Source organism: Aricia agestis, chromosome 22, assembly GCF_905147365.1.
Source record: "Aricia agestis chromosome 22, ilAriAges1.1, whole genome shotgun sequence".
Lineage (NCBI taxonomy): Eukaryota > Metazoa > Arthropoda > Insecta > Lepidoptera > Lycaenidae > Aricia > Aricia agestis.
Genome location: NC_056427.1, coordinates 4,546,382 through 4,571,849, shown reverse-complemented (window position 1 = coordinate 4,571,849; position 25,468 = coordinate 4,546,382). Strand labels below are relative to the sequence as shown.

At 35.1% G+C, this 25,468-nt stretch overlaps 3 protein-coding genes and 1 long non-coding RNA gene across 4 annotated transcripts in view; 2 read left to right on the top strand and 2 right to left on the bottom strand.

The window, feature by feature from the left end:
• The window catches only part of LOC121738254 (sperm surface protein Sp17), a 135,250-nt gene extending 131,451 nt beyond the window's left edge, over window positions 1-3,799 (top strand). The window contains exon 5 of the mRNA XM_042130207.1: window positions 2,107-3,799. Coding sequence (XP_041986141.1) covers window positions 2,107-2,211 — 105 coding nt within the window. The 3' untranslated portion in view covers window positions 2,212-3,799. The remainder of the gene's footprint in view (window positions 1-2,106) is intronic.
• A 1,679-nt stretch (window positions 3,800-5,478) lies between these two features.
• LOC121738100 lies at window positions 5,479-7,381 on the bottom strand. The gene is made up of 3 exons (XM_042129943.1): window positions 7,302-7,381; window positions 6,333-7,095; window positions 5,479-5,806 (listed from the first exon to the last, which is right to left on the bottom strand). The coding sequence occupies exons 1-3, from the start codon at window positions 7,362-7,364 to the stop codon at window positions 5,616-5,618; spliced, it is 1,017 nt and encodes a 338-aa protein (XP_041985877.1). The 5' UTR covers window positions 7,365-7,381; the 3' UTR covers window positions 5,479-5,615.
• A 4,754-nt stretch (window positions 7,382-12,135) lies between these two features.
• Window positions 12,136-14,134, top strand: LOC121738102. The gene is made up of 3 exons (XM_042129947.1): window positions 12,136-12,275; window positions 12,931-13,008; window positions 13,933-14,134. The coding sequence occupies exons 1-3, from the start codon at window positions 12,222-12,224 to the stop codon at window positions 14,101-14,103; spliced, it is 303 nt and encodes a 100-aa protein (XP_041985881.1). The 5' UTR covers window positions 12,136-12,221; the 3' UTR covers window positions 14,104-14,134.
• A 7,367-nt stretch (window positions 14,135-21,501) lies between these two features.
• Window positions 21,502-23,395, bottom strand: LOC121738104. Its single transcript, XR_006037230.1, has 2 exons — window positions 23,300-23,395; window positions 21,502-21,655 (listed from the first exon to the last, which is right to left on the bottom strand). It is a non-coding gene; the product is annotated as an uncharacterized LOC121738104 (long non-coding RNA).
• Window positions 23,396-25,468: the final 2,073 nt, after the last annotated feature.

Below are 25,468 nucleotides of genomic sequence, written 5' to 3'. Positions count from 1 at the left end.
TATTATACCTCATTCTGAATAAATAAAACTGAATAACTAAATCTCTCATATTTCAATTTATAATTCCATTTTCCTGTCATGTTTCATTTAAAACATAAAATTATAATCCCGACGAGTAGGTGGTGAAATAATTATAATTGTAGACGTAAGTGGATGAAGTGGGTAACTAAGAATTTTAAAATTGAACTTTTTTGCATAAATAAGTAGGTTAGACTTTAGGACCGGCAATATTATTTGAAATCAAAAAATACTTGTGGCGCTCGGGGATTGCCGCCATAAAGCTATTGCATAGCATTTTCTATCAACTTAGGCTTTTACAGACGAACGACACAAGTGTCGACGGCTATCGTCGACTACCGCCGTCGCGTGCCGTCGACAAGTACCGTTCGTCTGTAAGAGAGCTCATGCAATTATAATTCGTATACGTCTAGTCGCACGCACACCAACACCTTGCCGAAGTATGTCGTACTGAAACGACGTTAAACGATGCACGGCAACACCGTATCGACCAGCACAGCGAGATAAGGTGTTAGGTTTTTTGTTACGGAATTTTTTGATTCGGTCGCTGCGTTCAAACCCTGCGATAAAAGTTATGCAATAGCTCAAAAATGTCTAGTCTCAAAAATGATTCTTTGTATAGTTAGATATATTATTAATTAGATGATGAAGTAGGTAAATCACAAAGTTTGTTAAAGGTCAATTCAGACGGCAACGCAACGCGTAAATGCATTTCTAAATTTGTATGGATTTGACAGATTTCAATAGCAGATTTGCATGACGTCTCACGCAATTATTGCGTGAGACGTCATGCAAATCTGCTAATTCAATACACATTAAGAACTGCACCGCGTCGCTTTGTGGTCTGAATTGATCCTTTAAATTATAAGAAAAAAAAATGAATGATTGCTCATGTTGTAAAATATTACTTAACCACTTCATCCTTCATCCGTCTTCAATCGCTTTATGAAAATGGCGCATTATGTGCCACTTGTACGAATTCTAGGCACGAGACTAATTTAATATTATTTAGATTTAACTAATTAATAGTAAGGTTTCTTAATTAATATTTAAATGCTGATGAAAATTAAGATCATGTTACATGTTTGGAGCTTAGTTATAGCTTTGAGAAGAATTTGCTGATTTTGACTATTTTTAACCGACTTAAAAAAAGATATTATCAATTCGACCCGTATGTATGTAATATTTCCAAAACTGTCTAGATTTTTATATGTTAGCAGTTAGTCTATGTCAACGTCTGATCAAATGTGCCAAATTCCAAAAGTGTATACGTATGTTTTTATGTTTGTGTTCGCATATCTCCGGAACTACAAGTCCGATTTAAGTGCTTTTTTTTGTTATTCTATGTATTATTCAACTTGGGACATTGCTAAGTTTCATCAATATCGGTGCAGATGAGCTAAGGAATTTTAATTCAAAATTACGTACGATTATGAAGTCAGTTTTATCTTTTTAAAATACTATTATTTGTTTGGAATCTGACACGTTAAAGAGTATTTTTAGCCAGTCATTAACAGCTCGCTTACTTTTCCGGCTGCACTCAGAGAAATTTAATGATTACTTTCCGTTTATGAAGAGTTTGATGTAAAACGTTTAGTCAAAATGTTTATTTACTTAAAGTAAAGCAATATTTTTCAAGAGCACAAGCACGGACGTAAAAAAATACGGACGTTGCATACACTATAAAGAAGTGAAGCATGCAAAGTACGACAATTTTGTTTATTGTACAAGTGACCGACACTCACACACGCAATTAGGTACTACAACCCGCTGACATTGTACATTGAGTAACGGCGCCAATGACACGCACACATCCTACATAGGCGGCCATAACTATGCTTCACTCGTGATTAGACTAGGTTACGTCCATATTTTTTTGACGTCCGTGAGCACAAGTAAATAAATAAATCTTTCCATTCAATTTCTTCATTTGCAAAATGTTTGTTAGTTGAAATGTTAATACCTACAGTATGACAATATCGCCTGTTACCTTATAAAAATGTCCTGTTTGGCCATACACGACAAGCTACGCCTAATATATGGATGTCATAAAAACTGACAACTAAGATGTTTTTTTTTTAATTTCAGGAGGACATAGAGAAGATAGATTTGACAGATCCCGACCTGAACAAAGCGGCCACGAAGATCCAGGCTTCATTCCGAGGACACAAAGTCCGCAAAGACGTTAATTAGACCCCCGCAAACCTCCTTCGTATGTATCATAAAAATGCTTTGACTTCAAATCGTTTTCTAAAAAAAAAAATTGAATTTCGAATTTCGAGCACAATTCTACTGCCCGCCATTTTTATTATACATACAGGGGTATAGTAGTAATCGTAAAATGTCAATTTTCTACTCAAGTTTTTGAGTTCATATCAGTGGAAAATGGACGTGGAGTGATTACGGTAGAAAATAATTACGTGAGAAATTCCCTTTTGTAACAAAAGTGTAGTCACCCTATTTCGTGGCTTTCCGTTTAATGTTTGGTTTGTTGCTTTAAACCAACTATGTTAAGATTTAAACATCTACGTTTGGATTTAAACAATTATGTTTAGATTTAAAATATGTTTATGTCGTTCAGAGAAATAAATAATGTTTGAAAGATTTAACTAAGTATTTCGGAAATTTTGCGGTTTCTGAAAATTAAGTATGGAGTGTAAAAGAGTTTTAGAGTTGTAATTTTGAACTTTTATTCTAATTAGAACAAAGACATTCCAATAGGATATAATATTATGTATTAAAAAAAATGTAACAGTTTATTACGATCAAGAATTAGTCTAAAAGGCCACTTTGAGTAAATCATAATTATTATTTTGAAAATAATTATGTCACAGTAACAGTATAAAATAAGTAGTGTTCGTCTAATTTTGTATCTTTTATTACGCATGTCAAAATCACGTCATGTCATGTCAACGCTACTTGAAGTGAACCAAATAAAACCAACTTTTTTGTAGCGTCGCGTTGCCATGACACGACATGATTTTAACATGCGCGATAAAAAAATTAGACAAATAGGTTTTATTTACTAATTTGACATTTTATCAAAACGTCATACTATAAAAAAGACATGTCAAATTTGATAAAATACTTTTCATCTGTTAAGTAATTACCGTTTTATGAACCCTGAACTGATACAGGTTATGAAACAATATGAAATACTAAAAGTGGCAATTTTAGACTTTCAGATCTTGTCTAGCTTACTTTTAGATTCTAATTTATTAATTATTCAGACTAAATATTTAATTTTCATTACCGAACAAATGTAACTTAGAGTCCGAATCATGAGTCTAGTCAAAAAAAAGACATTTGATGTTTTGTCACTCGTTTCATGATTTTGACCTTACTTATCATAGTTTTGACTGCTACTATCTCTAGTTTATTAGTTATTTTGAAATTTATCACGTAAGTTTATTATTTATTATTACAATAATAAATATCAAAGCAGTACCTAAAAAGTACAACATTTAAATCTTTGTTATGACCAAATATTATTTCAATACCTACTAGTTACTACTAATTTGTCAATTTTAGGGCGAAATATGTTTCAATCATCCTTAATTTTCGTATATCTTACAGAACTTTTTTTAAACTTTTGGCCAAACATTTAATTGGTAACAAAATGCCTTAAAATATTATAGAATAGAAAAGAGTTTGAAGAATGATTTGATCTCTTTCTATTTCCTTTTAATGGTAATTTGAATTTTACGCAAATCTTTGTACCTACTATTGAGGTGACGTTCCGATCTTTGCCGTAAGTGACCGCGACCGACAAAAATTCAAATAAAATGCCATATAATGCTAGGCCATAAAGTGGCATTTTATTTGAATTTTTGTTGGTCGCGATCGCTTGCTGCGTTGATCGGAACGGTACCTTTAGAAAAAAATATATAAATATAGCATTCTAAATTCAAAACTTGCATTTCAATACTGCCCAACACCAATTTTCTAGAATCTAGTCCATATAACACAGTTAAATTATATTTTCCTATTAATTTATTATACTACGCTTTCAATTTCTGATTTTTTCTTGTAAATTGCTGATAAATTAAGAATTATATTAAATAAAATTATTATTCGCCTATTTTTTGATTTTATTTTCCACAATCCACAAGTATTTAAAAAATGAAAACAAAAATAAATGATTATATTCTATATCTCAGTATCATTAGATACTTATATAACGCAATTTTTATAATTATATTATTATAAATATATATTATAATTATACTTATATAACGCAAAGGTCGGAGCAGAGGGCGTTACTAGCACACACAGTAAATAATCCGACCACAATCCGTCATGTTGCACAAATGCACACGTCATATCAGAATATTGACAGAAACGTTGTCAAACGTCGAACAAAGCTTTATGTTTACTGTCTGTGCTGGTGCTGATTCTAACGGGAAAACATTGCAGTGATATACTATACATATATGTGGGAGAGCCATGCTTCGGCACGAATGGGCCGGCTCGACCGGAGAAATACCACGTTCTCACAGAAAACCGGCGCGAAACAGCGCTTGCGCTGTGTTTCGCCGAGTGAGTGAGTTTACCGGAGGCCCAATCCCTATCCTATTCCCTTCCCTACCCTCCCCTATTCCCTTCCCATCCCTATCCTCCCGTATTACCCTATTCCCTCTTATAAGGCCGACAACGCACCTGCAGCTCTTCTGATGCTGCGAGTGGCCATGGGCGACGGAAGTTGCTTTCCATCAGGTAACCCATTTGCTTGTTTGCGTCTTATTTCATAAAAAAGTGACACAACTTACTGGGTAGCTGGGTACTTAAAACAAAGAAGGAGAGGTACAATGTCAACTCCATCTCCTTCTACAATAGGCTTGATGACTATTTTTTTTTCTTTTTGGTAATTGAACGACTTAAACCTTAAAAATAGAAACATCGCTGAAAGAATGACTCTGATAGCTTAAAAATTCACCAAGATATGACAATTCAAACATCTCATAAAATAGACCTGCCCGAAACGCTCCATACAAAGTGCTACGAAAGACTGACGTCACTCTTTCGTAGTTTGTACGCATCGGGAGAGAACTTTGTTCGACAGGTATATTAAATATTGCGTTTATGAAAGTGGTTTCATAACAAAAGTTGCTTTTAATTGCATAAGTTATCAAATTGTATACAAATATTAAGAAATATACTTGAAAAAAAAATCGACTTGATTATCCAACTTTGAAGGCGCATAACAAAAAAAAATACAAATGCTATCAAGCTGAAATTTTGGGAACACTTATTTTTTATCGTGATTTCTTTATTTTATTAACAAATCACGGTAAAAAATAAGTGTTTCCAAAATTTCAGCTCGATATTCTTCTTCTTTTTATTATATATTTATTTTTCTTCTTCTTTTTTCTTATTCTTTATTTTATTAACAAAATTCGCTAATCTTTGACCTTGTCATCATCCCTATATCCAAAATGTCGTCGTTTCAAACAAACTAAATTCTGGGCAAAATATTTATTGTCATCTAGATCTTTGGGTATTTGTATGGGTATAAATCTGAATAGGGAGAGCTAGCTTTATGAAAATGTATTGGATATGCCTGGGGTATTGGCCACATCTTTCGATTTGGTGATGGTTTATATGTATTGGTACCTATTGGTTTGTAGTTGTTTGTAGTTGTTTGTAGTTAGGTTAGGTCCCATATTCCGATATTTCTGTCCATGTGAGCTATGTCGAAGGTGGGTATTTCGTTTATTTTGATGTTCTTCTTTTGTGTTTTCGGACGTTTCATTATCTTTTTTTGAACTTATGATGACTGTTGTGGTATCTGCAAAAATTTACAATCAATATTAATATACTAGCTGTTGCCCGTGACTTCGTCCGCGTCAACATAGTATATTAACAAAGATGGATAGTCCGCTAACAAATATGAAAAAAGTAAAATATAACCTCCTCCTTTATGGAAGTCGGTTAAAAGTAGCCTAAGTTACACCTTACTACATCAGCTATCTACCAAAAAAGTCCCGGCAAAATAGCTACAGCCGTTTCAGAGATTAGCCGGAACAAACAGACAGACAGACATACAGACAAAAATTGTAAAAAATGTTGTTTTGGTGTATGTACCCTACATACATTCATATGCATGTAGTAAAAACGGTTCTTTAAATATTACAAACAGATACTCCAATTTTATTTTGTTGTATGTAAGTATAGATTATATGTAAATTTTGTTGGTCTTGAAATATTCGTGGAGGTCCAGGGAAGGTTTATATTACGAGTGATATTTATATTACTTATACGAAATTCACCGGGTCATCTAGTTTTAACAATAAATATTTAACGAAAATATTTACCTGAGTCTGGTAAAGTTATAATAATTCTCTTCACTTGATCTTTTTTTTCTTTTGTGTCAAGATCTTCAAGCAACGGTCTACTGACTTCATCACGTGCATTTTTTAGTAAATTATCTTGTCCAATATTTACATTCATAATTTTTATAAATGGCTCTCCTATAAGTTTAACTTCTCCATAAGATTTATTTGATAGGATGCCTAAAGTATCCTTTAGTTTAGTAATTCCGTTGTTATTATCATCAAAATCTATTTTGTCAACTATAGTTTCATTCCAAGCTGGTGCGACAATTTTGTTGTCTATTTCAATATTTTCTTCGTCTCTATTTTTATGATTAGTCTCTTCTTTTTTAGTTTGAGATGCATCGTTGTTATCTGACTCTATATTCTCTTCAGGGTCTAATATAATATGTTTATCATCGTCATTCTTTGAATCATTAGTAATTAGATATGCTTCAACTTTGGGTTTTAAATCATTATTTTTATTTTTATTGTTTGTTGGTATATTAATTACTTGTACGTTTGCGTCTTTATTCTCATCAAAACGTGACGAAGTCACAACTTTTGCTGGAACTTCTTGAGTTGCTTTGTAAGTAACAGGATACTTGTAAAATACACTTGGAATTTGTATATTTTCGTAATTTCCATTCTTTTGTGGTATTGGGTTTCCGTATAATGTAAACGGTTCTGGTTTTGCTGTATTAGTTATATAATCATATCCATCTCTTGTTGGTTCCAGGGTGTGGTAATAGTTTTGTGAGTTTACCTGAAATGTAACTTTTACATGTAATAAGGTATTGAATAGTAAACTATACTCTTATATTCTAAAGGTATCATTTGGACTGCCAACTGCTTACCTTTTCAAAATGTAAAGTTCTAGATTTTGTTACTTACGACATTTGAGGAAGTTCCATGCTAAGGATAAGTTTTAAGTCAAATCTTAATTATTCTAAGGAAGAAAAATGAACTCACCCCATAACTGTATAATATTACTGTCACTATATTATAGACACATCCGTACCTGCTCCACATCATACTAGAAGTGCATTCCACTAAAAATAATGAGTACTAAAGTGTACAGTCTAGTTTCATAATATTATGATTAATATTAGCTTTAGCTACACTTAATTTGATACTAAATGTCAACATTTTTTAATGAAAATTCATACATAAAAGTTCCACAGTTAAAACTAAACTTAAATATTTTAATGGTACTTATTCTTATTTTTGTAGAGGAGTTTACAGCAACATTACGCGATTCCACGATGTATAATAGGACAAAATTAAAATAATGCAAAGTAATTACGCAGTAAAATACACTTGGACTATATGAGACATATTATCATAAGGTCAAAGCAGTTTTGTGTTATATCGCAAAAACAACCATTGCACAGCAATCTAGATTTTTACGATGCGATGCTGCAACCTAAGGCTCTATTTTAAATAACGAAAAAAAAAACATCATTTCTTTTTACATTTACTACCCAACAAAATACTCATACACATAGTCATATAAACTACACAATATAGGATATAGCTCGATCATGCCGATAGTTATAACCGTGGCAAGTAACGTGACACGGTTGATGGCTCGTACTATATCTATGTATTTCAGGTTTGACATGCGACGGGATTTTAACATCTTCGGTGGTGTCACCTGAAAAAATGGCTTTACTGATTTACAAGGATCTTATAATAATTGTATTTGGATGACAATGTCATTTGTAACGTTTTGGACGTGGATGGCATGGTATTGTCACTCAAATGATAACAGCGTTTTTATTACCGTAAAGCAAAAATCAAAATAAAAATATTCAGATGACATTGTCAGTAGCAAAACGACTGTCGTGTCTCAAGATGGCATCGTTATTTCTGATTTTAGTCACTAATAGAGATTATTTGGAATTCATAAGGCAATTGTGTTACAAAACCATTTTAATTATTTTATTATGTGTCTAAATTGGTACTTTTTAATATTTTATTTTAGCTACCTTAAAAACTGTGCCAGATTCAATGCTTGACGGTATATTTGGTTTTGTTTTTGTGCACATCTGTAATTGTTTATTATAAATCTAAATTGTGCAATTAATATTATTATAACTCTTTGAATTTCTAGCTTGGCTCTTACCTTGACATTGTCAAGTCCGATGTCCATATGTATGCCAGGTTCATTCTTGACAATGTCAAATGCTCCCGTGGTCTCAGACTTGACATGCGGCAACTGTAGATTTACTCGATAAATAAGACAAAGAAAAATATTGAACGTTATTTACACAAAAAGACACACATAAAGAATATTGTAGATTTCCTATGTAGAATTCCTTAGACGGGTAGAATAGGACTCTATAAAATTATTGTTTGTACCTCTACTATACATAGGACTTCTAAAATTATAGCTACTTGATAAAACTTTAAACACTATAAATAACTTCTCTTAGGGCCAGTTTAACCACTTTCTGATAAGTGCCGGATAGGCTATCCACAACTTTTCTGACAGATAGAGGTATAGAGTATCTGTCAGATAAGTTGTGGATGACCTATCCGGTACTTATCAAGAAGTGGTGAAACAGGCCCTTAAAATCTTAAACTTAATTAATGAATCGGATTTTATATACCTTGTCATCATCTGGTTTTATGTCAGTGTGGAAGGCGCGGTCATCGTTGACAATGTCAAGCGCGCCCGCCGTCTCGCGCTTGACACGGGGGACCTGAAACATTGACATGGTGTTAAAGGGGTGACAGACGTGCGAGTAAGTACGCGGACTTATGGCTCGACGATCTTAATCGCCTGTGTGTCAGCAAAGAGTCACGAGCCGCAGGCCGCGAGCCGCGAGCCGCGAGCCTGGGGTCATGGTAATGCAGTGTGAGCGATTCTCGTGTGTCACCGACGCGAGCCGAGTAAGTTCGCGAACTTAAAACCCGCGTGCTTTATGTTCGTACGTCTATCAGGAATTTAACATCTCTATTGGTTAACGTCTCTATCTTTATTGGTTAAATAGGTTATAATAATGGTTGGAGTAATATCAAATATGCCACATTAATTTGTGTATCCCGGTTATTATTTTACATTTTGTAATTTTAACATTTTATTATACATTTTTTAAAAAAGGCATAATTTTTTTAAACTAGCAAACGGGACACCTGATGGAATGCACCTATCGTCTTCATGGACACTCTACACTCTCATTAGAAGAGCTGCAGGTGCGTTGTCGTCTTTTAAGAGGGAATACGCTCTCTTCGTGAAGGTTTGGTTTTTGAAGGGCTCATAATATATACAAACATAATTATTATGTTGTACTTGTAGCAAATACCCTTTGGTGGAAATCGCTTACCAGTCACGTCATTAATGGTGAAAAATCAATTTCCTTCAGAAAAATGCGGAAAACTTACGTCATATTGTAAAGTGTAACTAAACGCCGATACGATCAATAACAAAATCATGTTGAAATTTCGATTATGTATAAAATATCAACATAATATTATAACCTATGAAGATTAATAAAAATGTACAGTCCCCTCCATAAATTGTTTACAAAGTATTTCGAATCTTATTCTTATAGGAATAAGAGTTTTTTACAACGATACCTAGATACGATATGCATATGTCGTAGGATGATTTGATAAATCCGTGTTTTCGCGAAATCCCTAGAATTTTCGCGAAAATTCTAGGGATTTCGCGAAAACACGGATTTATCAAATCATCCTACGACACATACAAGTTGTCTCCAAAATGTCTTATAGTTTACTAGCTGACGCCCGCTACGTTACCCCGAAATCATTTCAACAGGCGAAAACTGTACATTTTTCCGCAATAAAAACTATCCTATGTCCTCTTTCATATCTTAAAACATCTTTCTGCCAAATTTCATCTAAATCGGTTCAGCCGTTTAAGCATGTAACTTTAACAGACAGACATAATATTATATTGTAAGAAATAAAGAACAATGCGATGTATTATAGCCATTTATGAAAGTATTAAAAGAAAAACTACATAAAAAAGAAAAGAAAAAGATAAAACCGGAAAAGATAGAAAACAGCCTTAGGGGGAGGAATTAATAAAAAAACAGACATACATACAAACTTTCGCATACCAGTAAGTAGTAACGGTAAGTTACAAGGAAGAGGAATGCGTTGACACGAATTGCCACCACGATCTCACAGAAAACCGGCGTGAATCGTCTGTACAGACATTCATAGAGTGAGGTAACTGTGCGCTTTAAGTTTGGGGACTAAGGACGCATTTTCATTTGCATTTTGGGGACTAAGGGCGCATGCCTTTCAGAAATCTCCTGCGCCCCGCATATCGACCATATCGACCAGTGAAAATGTGCCATTAGAGCGAAAGTTAAGAACAAAAGTGTGCAATACGCGATGAGCGTCGAGTGTAACTCTAGTGTTACAATGGTAGTCACCATAAGATAACCATCTTCTCTCTAATAATGGGTCACCATCAATGATATTATACTAGCTGTTGCCCGCGACTTCGTCCGCTTTAGCATAGTAGATCACATCCCTAATAATTATTTATTGTACAAAAACATTCAATATTATACAGAATTGACTTTCCTACGATTTTATTATATATAGATGTTCCGCGCGGCTTCGCTTGCGTAATTTAGGAATTTCACGCAACCGTATATTTTGCAGCAAAAAATAGCCTATGTCCCTTCACGTGGTCTATTCTTCATGTTTGCCAAATAACATAAAAATTGCTCCAGTAGTTCATAATATAATAAGCAATTCCATATAATTTCCCCCGTTTTTTCCACATTTTCATCTATTTCTTCGCTCCTATTAGTCTTAGTGTGATAAAATATAGCCTATAGCCTACCTCGATGAATGGGCTATCTAACATTGAAAGAATTTTTCAAAGCGGATCAGCAGTTCCTGAGATTAGCACGTTCAAATAGGCCCTTTCATATAATTTCCCCCGTTTTTTCAAAATTTTCCTCTATTTCTTCGTTCCTATTAGTCTTAGTCTTCATCGATCAATGGGATATCTAACACTGAAAGAATTTTTCAAATCGGACCAGTAGTTCCTGAGATTATCGCGTTTAAATAAGCCCTTTCAAATAATTTCCCCCCGGTTTTTTCCACATTTTCCTCTATTTCTTAGCTCCTATTATACTTAGCGTGATAAAATATAGCCTATAGCCTTCCTCGATAAATTGGCTATACAATAGTAAAAGAATTTTTCAAATCGGACCAGTAGTTCCTGAGATTAGCGCGTTCAAACAAACAAACAAACTCTTCCCAATTATAATATTAGTATAGATGAAATACTCAAAGGTCACCATAGAAATCTCTATGCAGAATAGGCAGAGAGACAGAAAGATCAGAATGACAATGCATGATTGTATCCCCAACGAAAACAGAAGGCTGTCGTTTCTGTCTGTCTATTTTTGTGTGTCTGTCCGTGGCTTCGTAGCATCCAAACGGTTAAACCGACTTTGACTACGAATCCTGTAGGATCTTTCCGAATTCTCAGCATATTTCCACAGTGTGATTACTGATTAATATTTTATAATATAACGAGCTTTTGCCCGCGGCTTCGCTCACGTTAAGAAGTATTATTGTATACAAACTTTCATCCCCTATTTTAACCCCTTAGGGGTAGAATTGATCAAAATCCTTTCTTAGCGGATGCCTACGTCATAACATCTACCTGCATGCCAAATTTCAGCCCGATCCGTCCAGTGGTTTGGGCTGTGCGTTGATAGATCACCATGTCAGTCAGTCACCTTTGAGTTTTATATATTTAGATATATATACTAGAATAAGTCAAACAAAGCTTGGTATAAAAGTTAGGTAGCAAATAAAACTTTATGTTTCAACATTTGATGGCATTTTCATAATATATTTTTATGAGGCAAACTCGGGCGCAACTTGAAAATGTTATGTTTATTATTTGTCTTAGTTTTAGCGGTGGCCGACGGACATAATGAAGTAAGTTTCTTTATATATTCCCACGCGAACCCTACATTTTTGCGATAAAAAGTGGCCTATGTGTTTATCCAGAGCCTACACAACTTTTGGTTCAAATCTGATAAGTAAGTTTTCGAGTAAAAAATAATAAACATAGGTACACACTACACACAATATTTTTTCGCATCTAGGAAGTAGGAACTACTCATCCTTGTAGTGAGTGTTCTAAGCCATAATTCATCATCATCACTCGCTCCAGTGCCGCATTTACATTTTTATGAGAGTAAGCCACTTTCGCTTTCGGTCGCCCATGCAGGCGTAGCATGGTCACCATAGAAACGGTTTCTTTCTAAGGAAGAATAGACAAAGTGACAGTAAGACAATGGAAATCCGCCATTTTGTCGATAAAATCTGTCAGTATGTCCATTCTTTCCCATTTCTACTGTTGTTATAATATATAATCTATAGTTCGGCTAGGGCCTCTATGGACGCTGCCGCCCTCTAGGACGCTGCCGCCCCTATAGGCCGTGGCCTATAATGGCCTGTTTATAAATTCGGCCAACTCACTCACTGCTGGAAGAATCGGGGGCATATACAAAGAATTCATTTAAATAGAAGTTTTTGGGCATATAATATCATAATTTATACTTTATTATTTTAATGTAATTTCTCGCAGAAGTCAATACAGAATGAAGGAGCTCTACAATCCGGGCTGATGCCGCAAGAACTAAATTCTGAGTTTGTAGCAGATCGGGTAAGAATAAAGCGGCATTTCCACCAGAGATGTGTTGTGAGGAAGTGTTTTTACGATCCAATAGCATCGCCGCGCTGAGCGATGTCACGGCAAGCTCACGTCAATGAAGCGATTCTATTGGTTCTCAAAAACGCATTCCTCGCAACACATCTCTGGCATAGTAAAAGGAGGGGAAGTAAGTTATCTTCATACACACGCACCGCGCGCGGCTTGCATGTGAGCGCCATAGTATCAATGCGTCGCCACGTACGGCACACAACGAAATCTCGGCCAGTTTTAGAGGCTGATACTGCCGAGATTTTGTTGTGTGGCGCTCACATGCAAGCCGCGCGCGGTGCATTTGTATGAAGATAACTTACTTCCCCTCCTTTTACTATGTCTCCAGTGGAAACGCAGCCTAAAGACGGTTTCGGTGACGGTGGCCGGTTTCATTGAAACCAGACCGCCATTTAGCCGAAACTTTCGTTTTCGCTTCGATATAGAATCGCCGATCAAAATGTATGGAATTGACATCAGACGAGTCGAACTTCAACGTTATATTAACGAACGCTTATGTCAATTCCATACATTTTCATCGGCAATTCTATCACGAAGCGAAAATTCAGAAGCCTCTAGCCAACACGTTTTCTTTATCGCTTTTTAGATAAACTAAGTCATATTTCTTTAGGTTGTGTATGGGTAAAGTAGGAGCGCTAAAATAGTAACTTTTTTTCACCTTTGTATGGAAAATTTCATGACGCTTGCCATACAAATTACAAAAAAAAATTCGCCTTCCGCGCTGCTACTTTCACAGTGAACTCAACATAAGGAATACATATACACCCTAAAGTATTATCATTGTTCATGTCATGAGACTTTAGGTAACGCACTTGACCAAACTTTTATAATTTACACAGATTATTTTTGGTCTTCATTTTATTTTAGGAAGGACCATGGAAGGCTCTAATGCCGCGTGTAAGAAGAGACGTGTCCGAGTCTGCGACCACCATGGACAGAGTGCGGTCCTATAGCAGGATCGCGGCTTGCGTGGTCCTGGCAGTGACCGCAGCTATAGAGATTATCATGTACTTGGTTGAGCTTTACAATAGTAACTAGATAAAATATAAATAAAGATATTTAAAAAACATAATTTGTATAATATATACAGTCGAATTTGGAACCTCCTACTTTTTGAAAGTCGGTTAAAAACGGTAAGTCATCTATATATTAATAAGTGAGCCAAAAACTTTGTATCCCTTTTGACGAAAAATGGGGAAACCTAGTTGAATGAAATGAAAGTTATAGTTTATATGGTGAAGGAGTGCATCGAGCTATTATTATTTTGAAATTATGCTTTTATCATACATTTTTTTAACAAGTAAAACATTACACACACTACAACACACACACTAGGAAAAATGACAGATTTTTGAGTGACAAGCCTATACATACGAATTATACTCTTTTATTTACGGCTGAAGTCTGTTGACAACAAGGTGACAAATTAAAAATGGATTATAGTTTTTTTTTTAATTGATTCTCTAAGATTCAATAAAAAAAACTATAATCTACTATTAGACAATGCTTACACGGCCAGTCTGAGATCAGCTGAGTTCCAGAGACAAGAGTTGCAAAAATATGATAAAGTCAATATTTTTTTACAAAATATAGGTAGTAATCGTAATGTCGATGTCGTTGAAACTTAGGTCGAATTTCGACCATTGGGCGATCTCTAGTTAAAATAAAAATCTATAAACCTATATGAACTTTGATACACCCATAGATATAATATTTCTTTCTTTCTAGCTGTACCTGTACTAATATTATAAATGCGAAAGTGTGTCTGTTTGTTTGTTATCTATTCACGCCTAAACCGCTTAAAAGATTTTGCTCGGTATGGAGATACTATGAATCACGGGAAAGGACAGGATAATTTAAATCCGGGAAAAATGTACGGTCCCCGAATGATAAACGAATTTTGGCGCAATGGAGTTGCGGGCGTCATTTAGTGTGACTCATGGGCGTACCCAGGTTCTGGGCCAGGGGGGGGGCAAATTACCCAGGTTCTGGTGCCAGGAGGGGGCAAATTACCCAGGTTCTGGGTCTGGGGGGGGGGGCAAATCAGATTTTTCATAAGCTAGGTGTTCATAAAGAATAAAAAATAAAAAATTGCAAAAAATCGTTTTCTTAATTTTTTATTTTTATAGATATAAGTACTAGATAATATACTTAATAGGGACATCAACATGATCCGGGGGAGGGGGCAGCTATATTTAAATTAATTTTATATTTAAATAATTCTTAATTCACTATTAAATAATCTGCTTATGCCCGTTTTCACCAACAGCACAATTTGAAAGGACTATGCTAATAACCAATTATAAAGGGAGGAATGACATTTTACGCCTACATAGTTCATTCTCTTTGGTCGTAGGTGCAGTGACGGATTAAGACTGCTTGATGCCCTAAGCAATCCATGCCTGTCCCCCCCCCCCCATCTGTATGTCAACTAGAAAGTCTGTATACTTTTACCATCTAAAAACATTACTTTTTTCCTAGAAACTATTTTTGGTGTGGTTTTTGGTGACGTGAGAGTGAGATGTGATGCCCTAAGGACGGATGTTTTTTTTCCTTCTTCTGGTGCCCCCTCAGACGTGATGCCCTAGGCAATTGCTTAATTTGATTAAGGGTTAATCCGTCACTGCGTAGGTGTAATCCCTAGAAGCAACATAGTTGTTTTTTGTCTGGATAGAATGTAAACACTATATTATTATAATATAAAATATAGCTATACTAGTGGTTCGCCCGGCTATACATTGGTGAAAGAATTTTTGAATCGGTCCAGTAGTTCCTGAGATTATAACGTTCAAACAAACAAACTCTTCATATAGATTTTTATCATCATCCATAGTTGGACGCTGTTAAGCATTCGTGTACTAACCCACACAAAAATTACGTATTGAGTTATGAATGCAGTTATGTTCTATAAATGATTTAGAACAAGACTGCATTCAAAATTTAACAACAAAAAAAAAATGTGGGTTAGGACACTAATGCTTAACAGCGACCAGTTATATTATAAATACGAAGGTGAGTATGTCTATCAATCTGTTACCTCTTACCGCCCAAACCGCTGAACCGTTTTGTATCGAGATACTTTGAGTACCGAGAATGGGCGTCATCAAAAAATGTAACGATTTATTTGTAAGTAACGATTTATTTTAATAGCGGCACGGTCGCGCTGTTATGTATCATCGAGGAAATTGATTCCTAGGCAGACCAACGTCATTTGGTCGTCGTGATTCAATTCAATGTAAAGCGGGCTCCTGACTCGCGGCGCGAAGGCCCGCGAAAGCCGAGAACCACGAGTGTGGAGGGTTTCGCGGCTTCGCGTTCGCGCTTTGTGGCTTTTTAGTAGCAACAGTGACATCTACGTCCATTTTACTCAAATGCGCGAACGTAAATGCGAAGATTGCGAGTGTAGAGGGCTGTATTTGTTCGCGTCGTGTTCACGGCCGTGAATCGCGGCCGCAATTCGCGCCGCGAGTGTGGAGATGGCTTTAGCTGTCGGATTTGACTTATTATGCAAAAAATCATTATATCGTCCTTCTCTATTCACACTCACGCCCGTTTTTCATATACCTGCAACGCACCTGCAGCTCTTCTGATGCTGCGAGTGTCCATGGGCGACGGAAGTTGCTTTCCATCAGGTGACCCGTTTGCTCGTTTGCCCCCTTATTTCATAAAAAAAAAAAGAATTATAAAATCGACAATTTAGGGTTAGTTGCCCTTAGGTCCGCCATCTGTCTAGGAACTTCTCTGAAAGTACAGTTCGACAAGGCTCTCTATTATAGAGTGTAGATGGAGGAGAACTATCTCTGTATGTAAAAAGTGTCCGCTGAAATGCGTTAAATTAGGGTGGCGCTACAGTAGCAACAGGGTAAATTTTAAATCATTTAGCAGCTTTTATTTCAGCTTTTTTAGGTTATATTTTTCAAAATATATTGGTATTAACCCAGTAATTCTGTGACTCGGCTATTCGGCTAACTTCAATTTATATTTTGTCACCAACGGCTATTCATTCCATACCCTTTGCTGCAACTAGCGCCACTCTTGGAGGATTTTTCAACTGTAATTTACTGCGTACAGCTGGACACTTTTTCAAATATCCTTATATCCCCCATATAAGATAGTTCTCCTCCATCTACCCCCCATACTTTCTATGAACGTGGGCGACATTGACGGGAGCGCTGCTGGTAAAGGAGAACTGTCAAACATATGTCAAAAATGACGTTTTTGTATGATAGAAGCGATAGCTTTTCTCGCCACGTTCATATAAAGTCTTGTCGAACTGTACAAACATTTCCTTGTAATCTCGCGGTGTAGCCGCAAAACTAGCTTAAGTAATAGCAAAAAAAAAAGTAAAAAAAAGTGTTGCAATTTTAATATTTCGAACTAAAATGTTTTACGAATGCCTTTGACCGTAAACTTTTAAATGAAAAAGGTTTTTCAGCGCATGTGTTACCCGGATTAAAATGTAACTAAAATGGTTTGTGTCCAGTTTAAAATAAAATATTTTGTAAAGAATTTAGAAAAATCTGTTACAATTTTTTTTTAATATCTCTGTACGCTACACACCACGTCAGTCTGGCCCCGTACTAAGTACCTGAAGGACTTGTGTAATGTGTTTAATACTTTTATACTATACATATATTCAAGATTTTTATTATATATTATACACATATTTAATACACATCCATGACCCACGAACTTTGAAAACTTTTTGTTCCGTCGGCGGGATTCGAACCCGCGACCCCCAGCTTGAGCTACCAATAGCCCACCAACTGAGCCACAGAGGTCGTCAAAATGTGATATTATTTACGGATTTACAAAAACACAATTTGATAGACAAAATGATTTACAAAAACAATTCTGCTATTATTAACATAAAACACCCGAAACCCTCAAAAAGTAGCTAAAACGCGAAAAATTTCTTTTGGCGTTTTGTCTACTTCTTGTCTCACGTCTTTGGGTCAGTACAGTCAACGCGTAGATGCATTTCTAAATTTATAACGGATTTGCAAATTGCAAGACGTCTCACGCAATGGGGATTGTCCATTTTTTTTAATTTTGCTCATTACAAAAACATTTCGAGGAATAAGGTCAGTGATCCTTTTTCTGTATATAAACGAAAAAAATACCCATTAGTTACCGTACTTATATTTTTGAACAAATATATGTTTAACCTTTGTTTGACCTTCAATGGCGTTAAATTAGCAATAAATTCGACCAACATTACGTTTCGAACTTTTGGTTAGCTTCTCGTATCAGCTTTCACATAATGAGAACTTGCATTTGACGAACCAGCCATTATAAATAAGATTGAAAGGAAATTTAAAACATACTGCAGAGGACAAATATTGGCCGCCGATGATGACGTCAGAGCGAAACTTTAAAATTTTTTTGAGAAAAAACCAGCCAATGAATTTCAAAATTATTTAGTTCGTATTCTTAAAATACCCTATTTTAACGAAAAAAAAAATATAAAAAGTAAATGTGATTTTTTTTGGACAATGCCAATTAAAATCTGTGAAATCCATGCAAATTTAGGATTATGCATTGACCATTATACTATAGCTATTTAATTAACTTCATCCATTTTTTACGCTACGGCCACTAGTCATGCTTGTTTATTGTTGTTTATATACAGGTATACAGGTATACCTTGTCAGAGGTACAGGTAGACTTGGTAACTTGTGGTAGAAGATGTGGCGTTGGTTTTGCTTACTGGCGATATTGGTGTGTGTGGTGATGGTAAGTTATTTCTGGCTTTAAAATAAAAGGAGTGCAGTTCATTAAGTAATTTACTACTTTTTAACCGACTTCCAAAAAGAAGGAGGTTATAGTATGTTTACGTATTATTGTTATTTATTGCTATTAGTTATTACACATATTTATAAGTAATAATATACTAGTTGTTGCCCGCGACTTCGTCCGCGTGGACTTCAGTTTATAGCGCGCGATGTCAACAAAATTGGTGTCAAAAGCAAAACAGCTGTGCAGTGTGCACATATTTCATTTTTTTTTAATTAAACTTTATATTTTATGCCAAATTTTAAAGCTCATTTAGCCCCCCAATTACACAACTTTACCCATAAACTATTTACCATCAGTGATTCTGAAAAAAAATCCTTGCATGGACTGGTTTAAAAATCATATTTTATAAGAATAAAATTTGTTTTCCAAAACCAGCAAACCCTAGTATCAGTAGAATTATGTAGATTTTAGATAATAACTAGCTGTCCCGGCAAACGTTGCTTTGCCATAATATAAAATTTAAGTATATTGATTTAATCAAGTATTTCACCCATGTTTTTTTATTGAAGTGACTAAATAAGTATGTTCCCATGACAACGTCCATCGCTATCCCGTCCCACAAGCAATGATCGCCGTCAGTCTCGAGTTGTAATAATTTACTATTATTTATTTTACAAATGTACAACTTACCCAGTAGCCCTTTTTAAATTCTCAGATTTTAGATTCTCAGACTTACTGAATATGCATGTAAAATTTGGTAAAAATGGTAAAGCCGTTTCTTAGGAGTACGGTAACTAACATTGTGAGTTGTGACACGAGAATTTTATATATGCAATATTAAGAGCTTATAACAATGCAATAATTTGTTTAAATTAAAAAAAAAAATGAATTCGATTAGTTCTTATAAAAGAAGAATATAAATAAAGCGTGTTTTTTTTTTTAGTTTTTAACTATTATTATTTTCTTTACAGGCAGAAATACAGAACCACGACTACACGGGACGATACGCGGAGTTGGCACAACCAGTCCCCGATCACGTCAACGTGGATGAGCTGGTTTTGAACCTGCGGTCAGCCAGCAACCTGCCGCAAAACTAGATTAAGGTTGCAATGGGCTAGCAATATATTAGCTTTCAGCAACCACCCGAAAACTAGATTAAGGTTACTAGGAGCTAGGTAGGCTGTAGTTGCCAGCAACCAGCGACAAAACTAGATTAAGGTTGCGATGGGCTAGCAATATATTAGCTTTCAGCAACCACCCGAGAACTATATTAAGGTTACTAGGAGCTAGGTAGGCTGTAGTTGCCAGCAACCAGCGACAAAACTAGATTAATGTTGCGACGGTTAACTTTTAGCAACCTGCACCATTAGTAGAAATTGGTTGCGAGGGGCCAGCAAGTTAGTTGTGAGAGGGTAGCTGCTAGTAACCAGCTTCAAAAGTAGATACAAGTAGCCTCTTGCAACCTCTTTTAAAGTTAAGAGTTAGCCGTCAGAAACCTGAAATAACAGTTTGATTCTAGCTGTCAATAACCTTGGAACTTTAAATGATAAAAGAATTTTTTTTTAATAAAACTAGGAGCTGTTTGCTAGCCGCTGGCAACCTGCTTACACTAGGTTGTTAGTATATTTGTTAAAATCATGGAGATTAAAATGAGCAAAGGTTGCTGCAAGCTAGAAAACTAAAACTAGTAGGTTGCGGACAAACTATAACATTCAAAGTAAAATGTTAGCCTGATAAACCCTAGCAACTTACATCTTATTTTTCCTAAGAGGGCGACCAACCCCAAAAATCAAACATCGTCCTTCTCTCTTCACACTCACGCCCGTCTTTCATATGCCAGGTGAAAAAGAACTACGGGTATTCATCGCCAAATTAGTTTTTTCTCAATAACTCGATAAATATACAACATTTTAAAAATCCGCTAGGTCGATCACTCAATGATAGAATTTTATACAATGTGTTAAAATATTAACTTAGTTCAATGCACGGTTATGGCAATAAATAAGAAATTCGTGAAAATTAGATGCATCTTTGTGATTTTTTTTCTATAGAGAAAATTTTAAGATGTTTTTGCTCAGATCGAATTCTCGGAAATATAATGTAGTATCTAATTTTAGAAAATGAAACAATTCGGAGCTTATTTTCAAGTATAAAAATGAATTATAAAATCGACACTTTAGGGTTAGTCGCCCCCTTAACATAATTTATAAAATTTACTCCACTACTTATGTGATGTAGTTTTAACTTTGATTAAAAGCGTGCTATTGTCACTTTGTGTTTTTATTTACTGACTGAACCAATTTTGATGGAATTTCCCATGATGATAATTTACATCTCGGGAAAAAAAATATCTCAGCCAAGTGTACGGTTATCGCATACATTTTTACGCGACCGAAGTTGCGGGCAACACCTAGCTAGATTCCAAGATTGAGTATCCATATTCCATACTAATATTATAAATGCTAAAGTGTGTCTGCCCGTCTGTCTGTCTGTTTCCTCTTCACGCCCAAACTACTAAACCGATTTAGCTGAAATTTGGTATGGAGATACTTTGAGTCCCGAGAAAGGACATAATATAATTTTCATACCGGAAAAATGTACGGTTCGCACCATAAAGTTATATTAAGTGGAAAAGAGATAGCAATATAAATAAAGAGAGAGGTGTCGTGTCAATGGACTACAGTCTACAATAACTTGAAGATACAAGAGCTCAAACTTTATTGATTGATGTATTTAGGTCAGTCGGTCAGAATTTTCTTCGGGAGGGGTAAAGTCGTTCGTAGTTCAGGGCCACGTCTGAAGGGTATATGGGACCCTGGCGACGCCCTAGGGGTATGTAGTCGTAGGGCACCTGTAACAAAAGGGTAAAATTAGGGTAACAAGTAGCAGCAACTGGCACGCACCTGCAGCTCTTCTAGTGTTGCGAGTGTCCATGGGCGACGGTAGTTTGCTTTCCATTAGGTCCGTAGATCCGTTGGCTCGTTTGCCCCCCTTATTTAAAAAAAGTATTTTCGGCCGGGTGGTATTTATAAAAGTTTAGTGTCGCAAAGTGAAGCAAGATCTTTGATAAGATTAGACCTATAGAAAAAGTAATAAAGGCTACATTGTTAACTTGACATGTGCTACCGTCTATAATTTCTGCACGTTAGTTTAGTACAATGAAATTGCTGCCAATTACTGACTAAAATCCGAGGCATAATAATAATTGTGCTGCCTTTAAAAAATCTGCTTTTAAAGCTAAGGACATCCTTTAAAAATATACTTCGATAGAAAAGTAAATAGGTACACTTAACATTGTACACAGTACAATATAAAAAGTTATTTTAATTATAGTTATTATATAATACAAATTTTGAATTCTGTTGTTATTCTGTTGGTAATGGACCTATGAGAATAAACGTTTGAATAAAAAATCATGTAAAAAAAATCTTACGAACGAAGTAAGCGAGAAATTTTAAATTTATTTTGAAATTTCATGTAATTTGAAATAAATTAATTTGTAACACACGATGAAAATGAAATTGCAGAATCACAAATTAATTTTACTTTTACATATAAAACCGGCCAAGTGCGAGTTGGACCCGTCCATGAAGATTTCCGCAGCAGCCTTAAGGTTTATTTGTATGAAATTAAAAAGTTTTTGATTTATTTTTATATTTCAGTTGAGTTAATGAACTTTATTTAATTTTTACCATTTATGACGTAAAAAAAATACCTGCTAGATCTCGTTCAAACCAATTTTCGTTGGTATTTTTTATAGTAATGTATATCATATTATATTTTTTTAGATTTATCACAGAAGTTAGATGGGGGGGCGACACACATTTTACTACTTTGCAAGAGTCTCTCTCGCAAACTATTCAGATTAGAAAAAATTATATTAGAAACTTCAATATGATTTTTGAAGACCTATTATACCCCACACGCATAGGTTAGATGAAAAAAAATTTTTTTTTTCAGTTGTACCCACCGTTGTACCTATGGGGATTTTTTAATGGTTTTTCCATTTTTATATCAATATCTTAATGCGGTTCACAGACTACATATACTTACCTAGTTTCAGTAGTATAGCTCTTATAGTTTCGGAGAAAAGTGGCTGTGACATACGGACGGACAGACAGACAGACAGACATGACGAATCTATAAGGGTTTCGTTTTTTGCCATTGGCTACTGAACCTTAACAAAAAAGGGTTGCATAATATTTTACAGACCAAGCACCTACAAATTGTTCTGTCAAAATCCACTATAGCAGATGAAATAGGTAGCATATTTTTCTGGCCACGCGGCGGCAATGACCCAAAAATTGACAAAATCTGCTGTGGCATATTAAATTTGAACTATGTCTAAGGGTCAATTCAGACCGCAACGAGACGTGTAGATGCATATTTGTTTGGATTTGTAAGACGTCTCATGCAATTGAAATCTGTCAATTCAGTACAAATTTTAAAATGCATCCACGCGTCGCGTTGCGGATTGAATTGATCCTTACTATACCTGCGCAAAACTTTGAATAATTGCGATCATGAGCACAAAAAAAGAAAAAAATATATTTTTCATTTTGTCAAATAGGTTGTACAACGTTTATGTATGCCGATGGAATTCGAGTACTAAAACATTTTATGATTCATGAAAATCATTTATTACTTATTGGTTTTCGTGGCTTCAAGCTTTTCTTTTCAATTGCCAACTCAATATTAATAATTATCTATATATGTCGTAGGATAATTTGATAAATCGAATTATCGCGAAAGTTCTAGGGACTTCGCGAAAACACGGATAATTAGACAATGGTGATTACATTTTTCAACTTTACTGACAAGAGGTAGTGTTTTAGCGAAAACGCGAGTCGCCTTAGTAAGATTGCGAAACGAATCGTTAGTTATTATCGAAAAAAATCACTTATTGGTCGGTTTATGCGCCCCACAACAACATCTTCTCTGATTGGTTGAAGACTTGACGTTTTAAATGTCAATTCATTGTCACGCGTTGTTTTGTTTGTGGTTGTTTTTGTAAGCCAGCTAGCAGTTTTTGATATACAGGGTGTAACAAAAATAATTGATAATACTTTAGGGTGTGTACATGTTCCTTGTAGAGAGTTCACTGTGAAAGTAGCAGCGTTGAAAGACCAAATTTTTTTTTTTACTTTTGTATGGGGAAACTCGTGACGCTCGGGCCATTGCCCATACAAAATTGAAAAAAAAATCGTCTTTCAGCGCTGCTACTTTCACAGTGAACTCTCTACAAGGAACACGTACACACCTTAAAGTATTATCACTTATTTTTGTTACACACTGTATTTTAATGTGTTTAAAATTGCAGTTAGACTTAAAAAATAGTGCGAAAAGTTATCTAAAAGTGCAATGTTTCTAAGGCAACTCGCGTTTTCCCAAAAAACCTAACTTTTTTTAGAAAAATTTAAAAATATAAACAGCAATTATCGTGTTTTTGCGAAATCCCTGGAATTTTCGCGATAATTCGATTTATCAAATAATCCTACGACATATATATAAAAATAGATCTTCAATTGTGTTAGTAACGCTATAACTCGATAACGGCTGAACCGATTTGGCTAATTTTAGTCTTAAAATAATCCTTGAAGTCCAGGGAAGGTTTTAAAGTGACTCGAAGTTCACCGGGACAGCTAGTTATGGATAAAATTGCACTTTTGAAACATTATCGAGATAAATAGATTGTAAACTTTTTATGTTTAAACAAACACGTTTTCAATAGCAATAATTGGTTTTGTTGTATCCTATGTCCTAAGCCTATCTACTAGGTTTAGGGTGGGTTGTACCAGAGACGTGGTTAAAGTTAATGTTATGGTTATAGTTAAGGCTAATTTAACTTTAACCTTAACTTTGACCACAGAATTTGACAGAAGACGTTGCTGGTCCGACAAGGCTTTAAATGAACGTGGGCGCTGCTGGTAAAGGAGAACTGTCAAAAATGGCGTTTTTGTATGATGAGAGCGTTAGTTCCTTTTTTCGCCACGTGCATTTAAAGCCTTGTCGAGCTCTATAGTTATGATTAAGTATGGCCCCATTTTTGGATTTAACCAAAGATTTGACATTTTGCATTGTAGTTAAAGTAAGTTGGTGCAACCCACCCTTAGGTAGCTATAGGCTTTCCTTTATAAGGATTATCTTATTTTATATCTTAAAACGAGCAATTCTTGTATATATATAAATATATAATTGGAACCTCGGAATCGGGTTTCGGGGGCGATAAATCGATCTAGCTAGGAATAATTTTTAGAAAATGTCATTTAATTCGTGTTTTATCGAATACCGAGCAAAGCTCGGTCAAATAGCTAGTCTTATATCTTTAAACAAGCAATGCTTGTATATATATATATATATATATATATATATATATATATATATATATATATATATATATATATATATATATATATATATATATATTAGTTATTAATATAATTATATTGTGCCATCTAGCGGCAAACCAGCGAAACTGATCAGACGACACACTACACATAAATCCCCTACTCGAAACTAGATGGCGCTAGGTGGTACATGCTCGAGCCTCCTAGAAAGTTCCCATACTTGTTTACTTGTTTACGTGAATCGGGAACTTTCTGGAATTCGTCTCGCCATATAAAAAGCCGCAGGTAGACGGCCCGGAATTCAGTTCGGTTCGAGC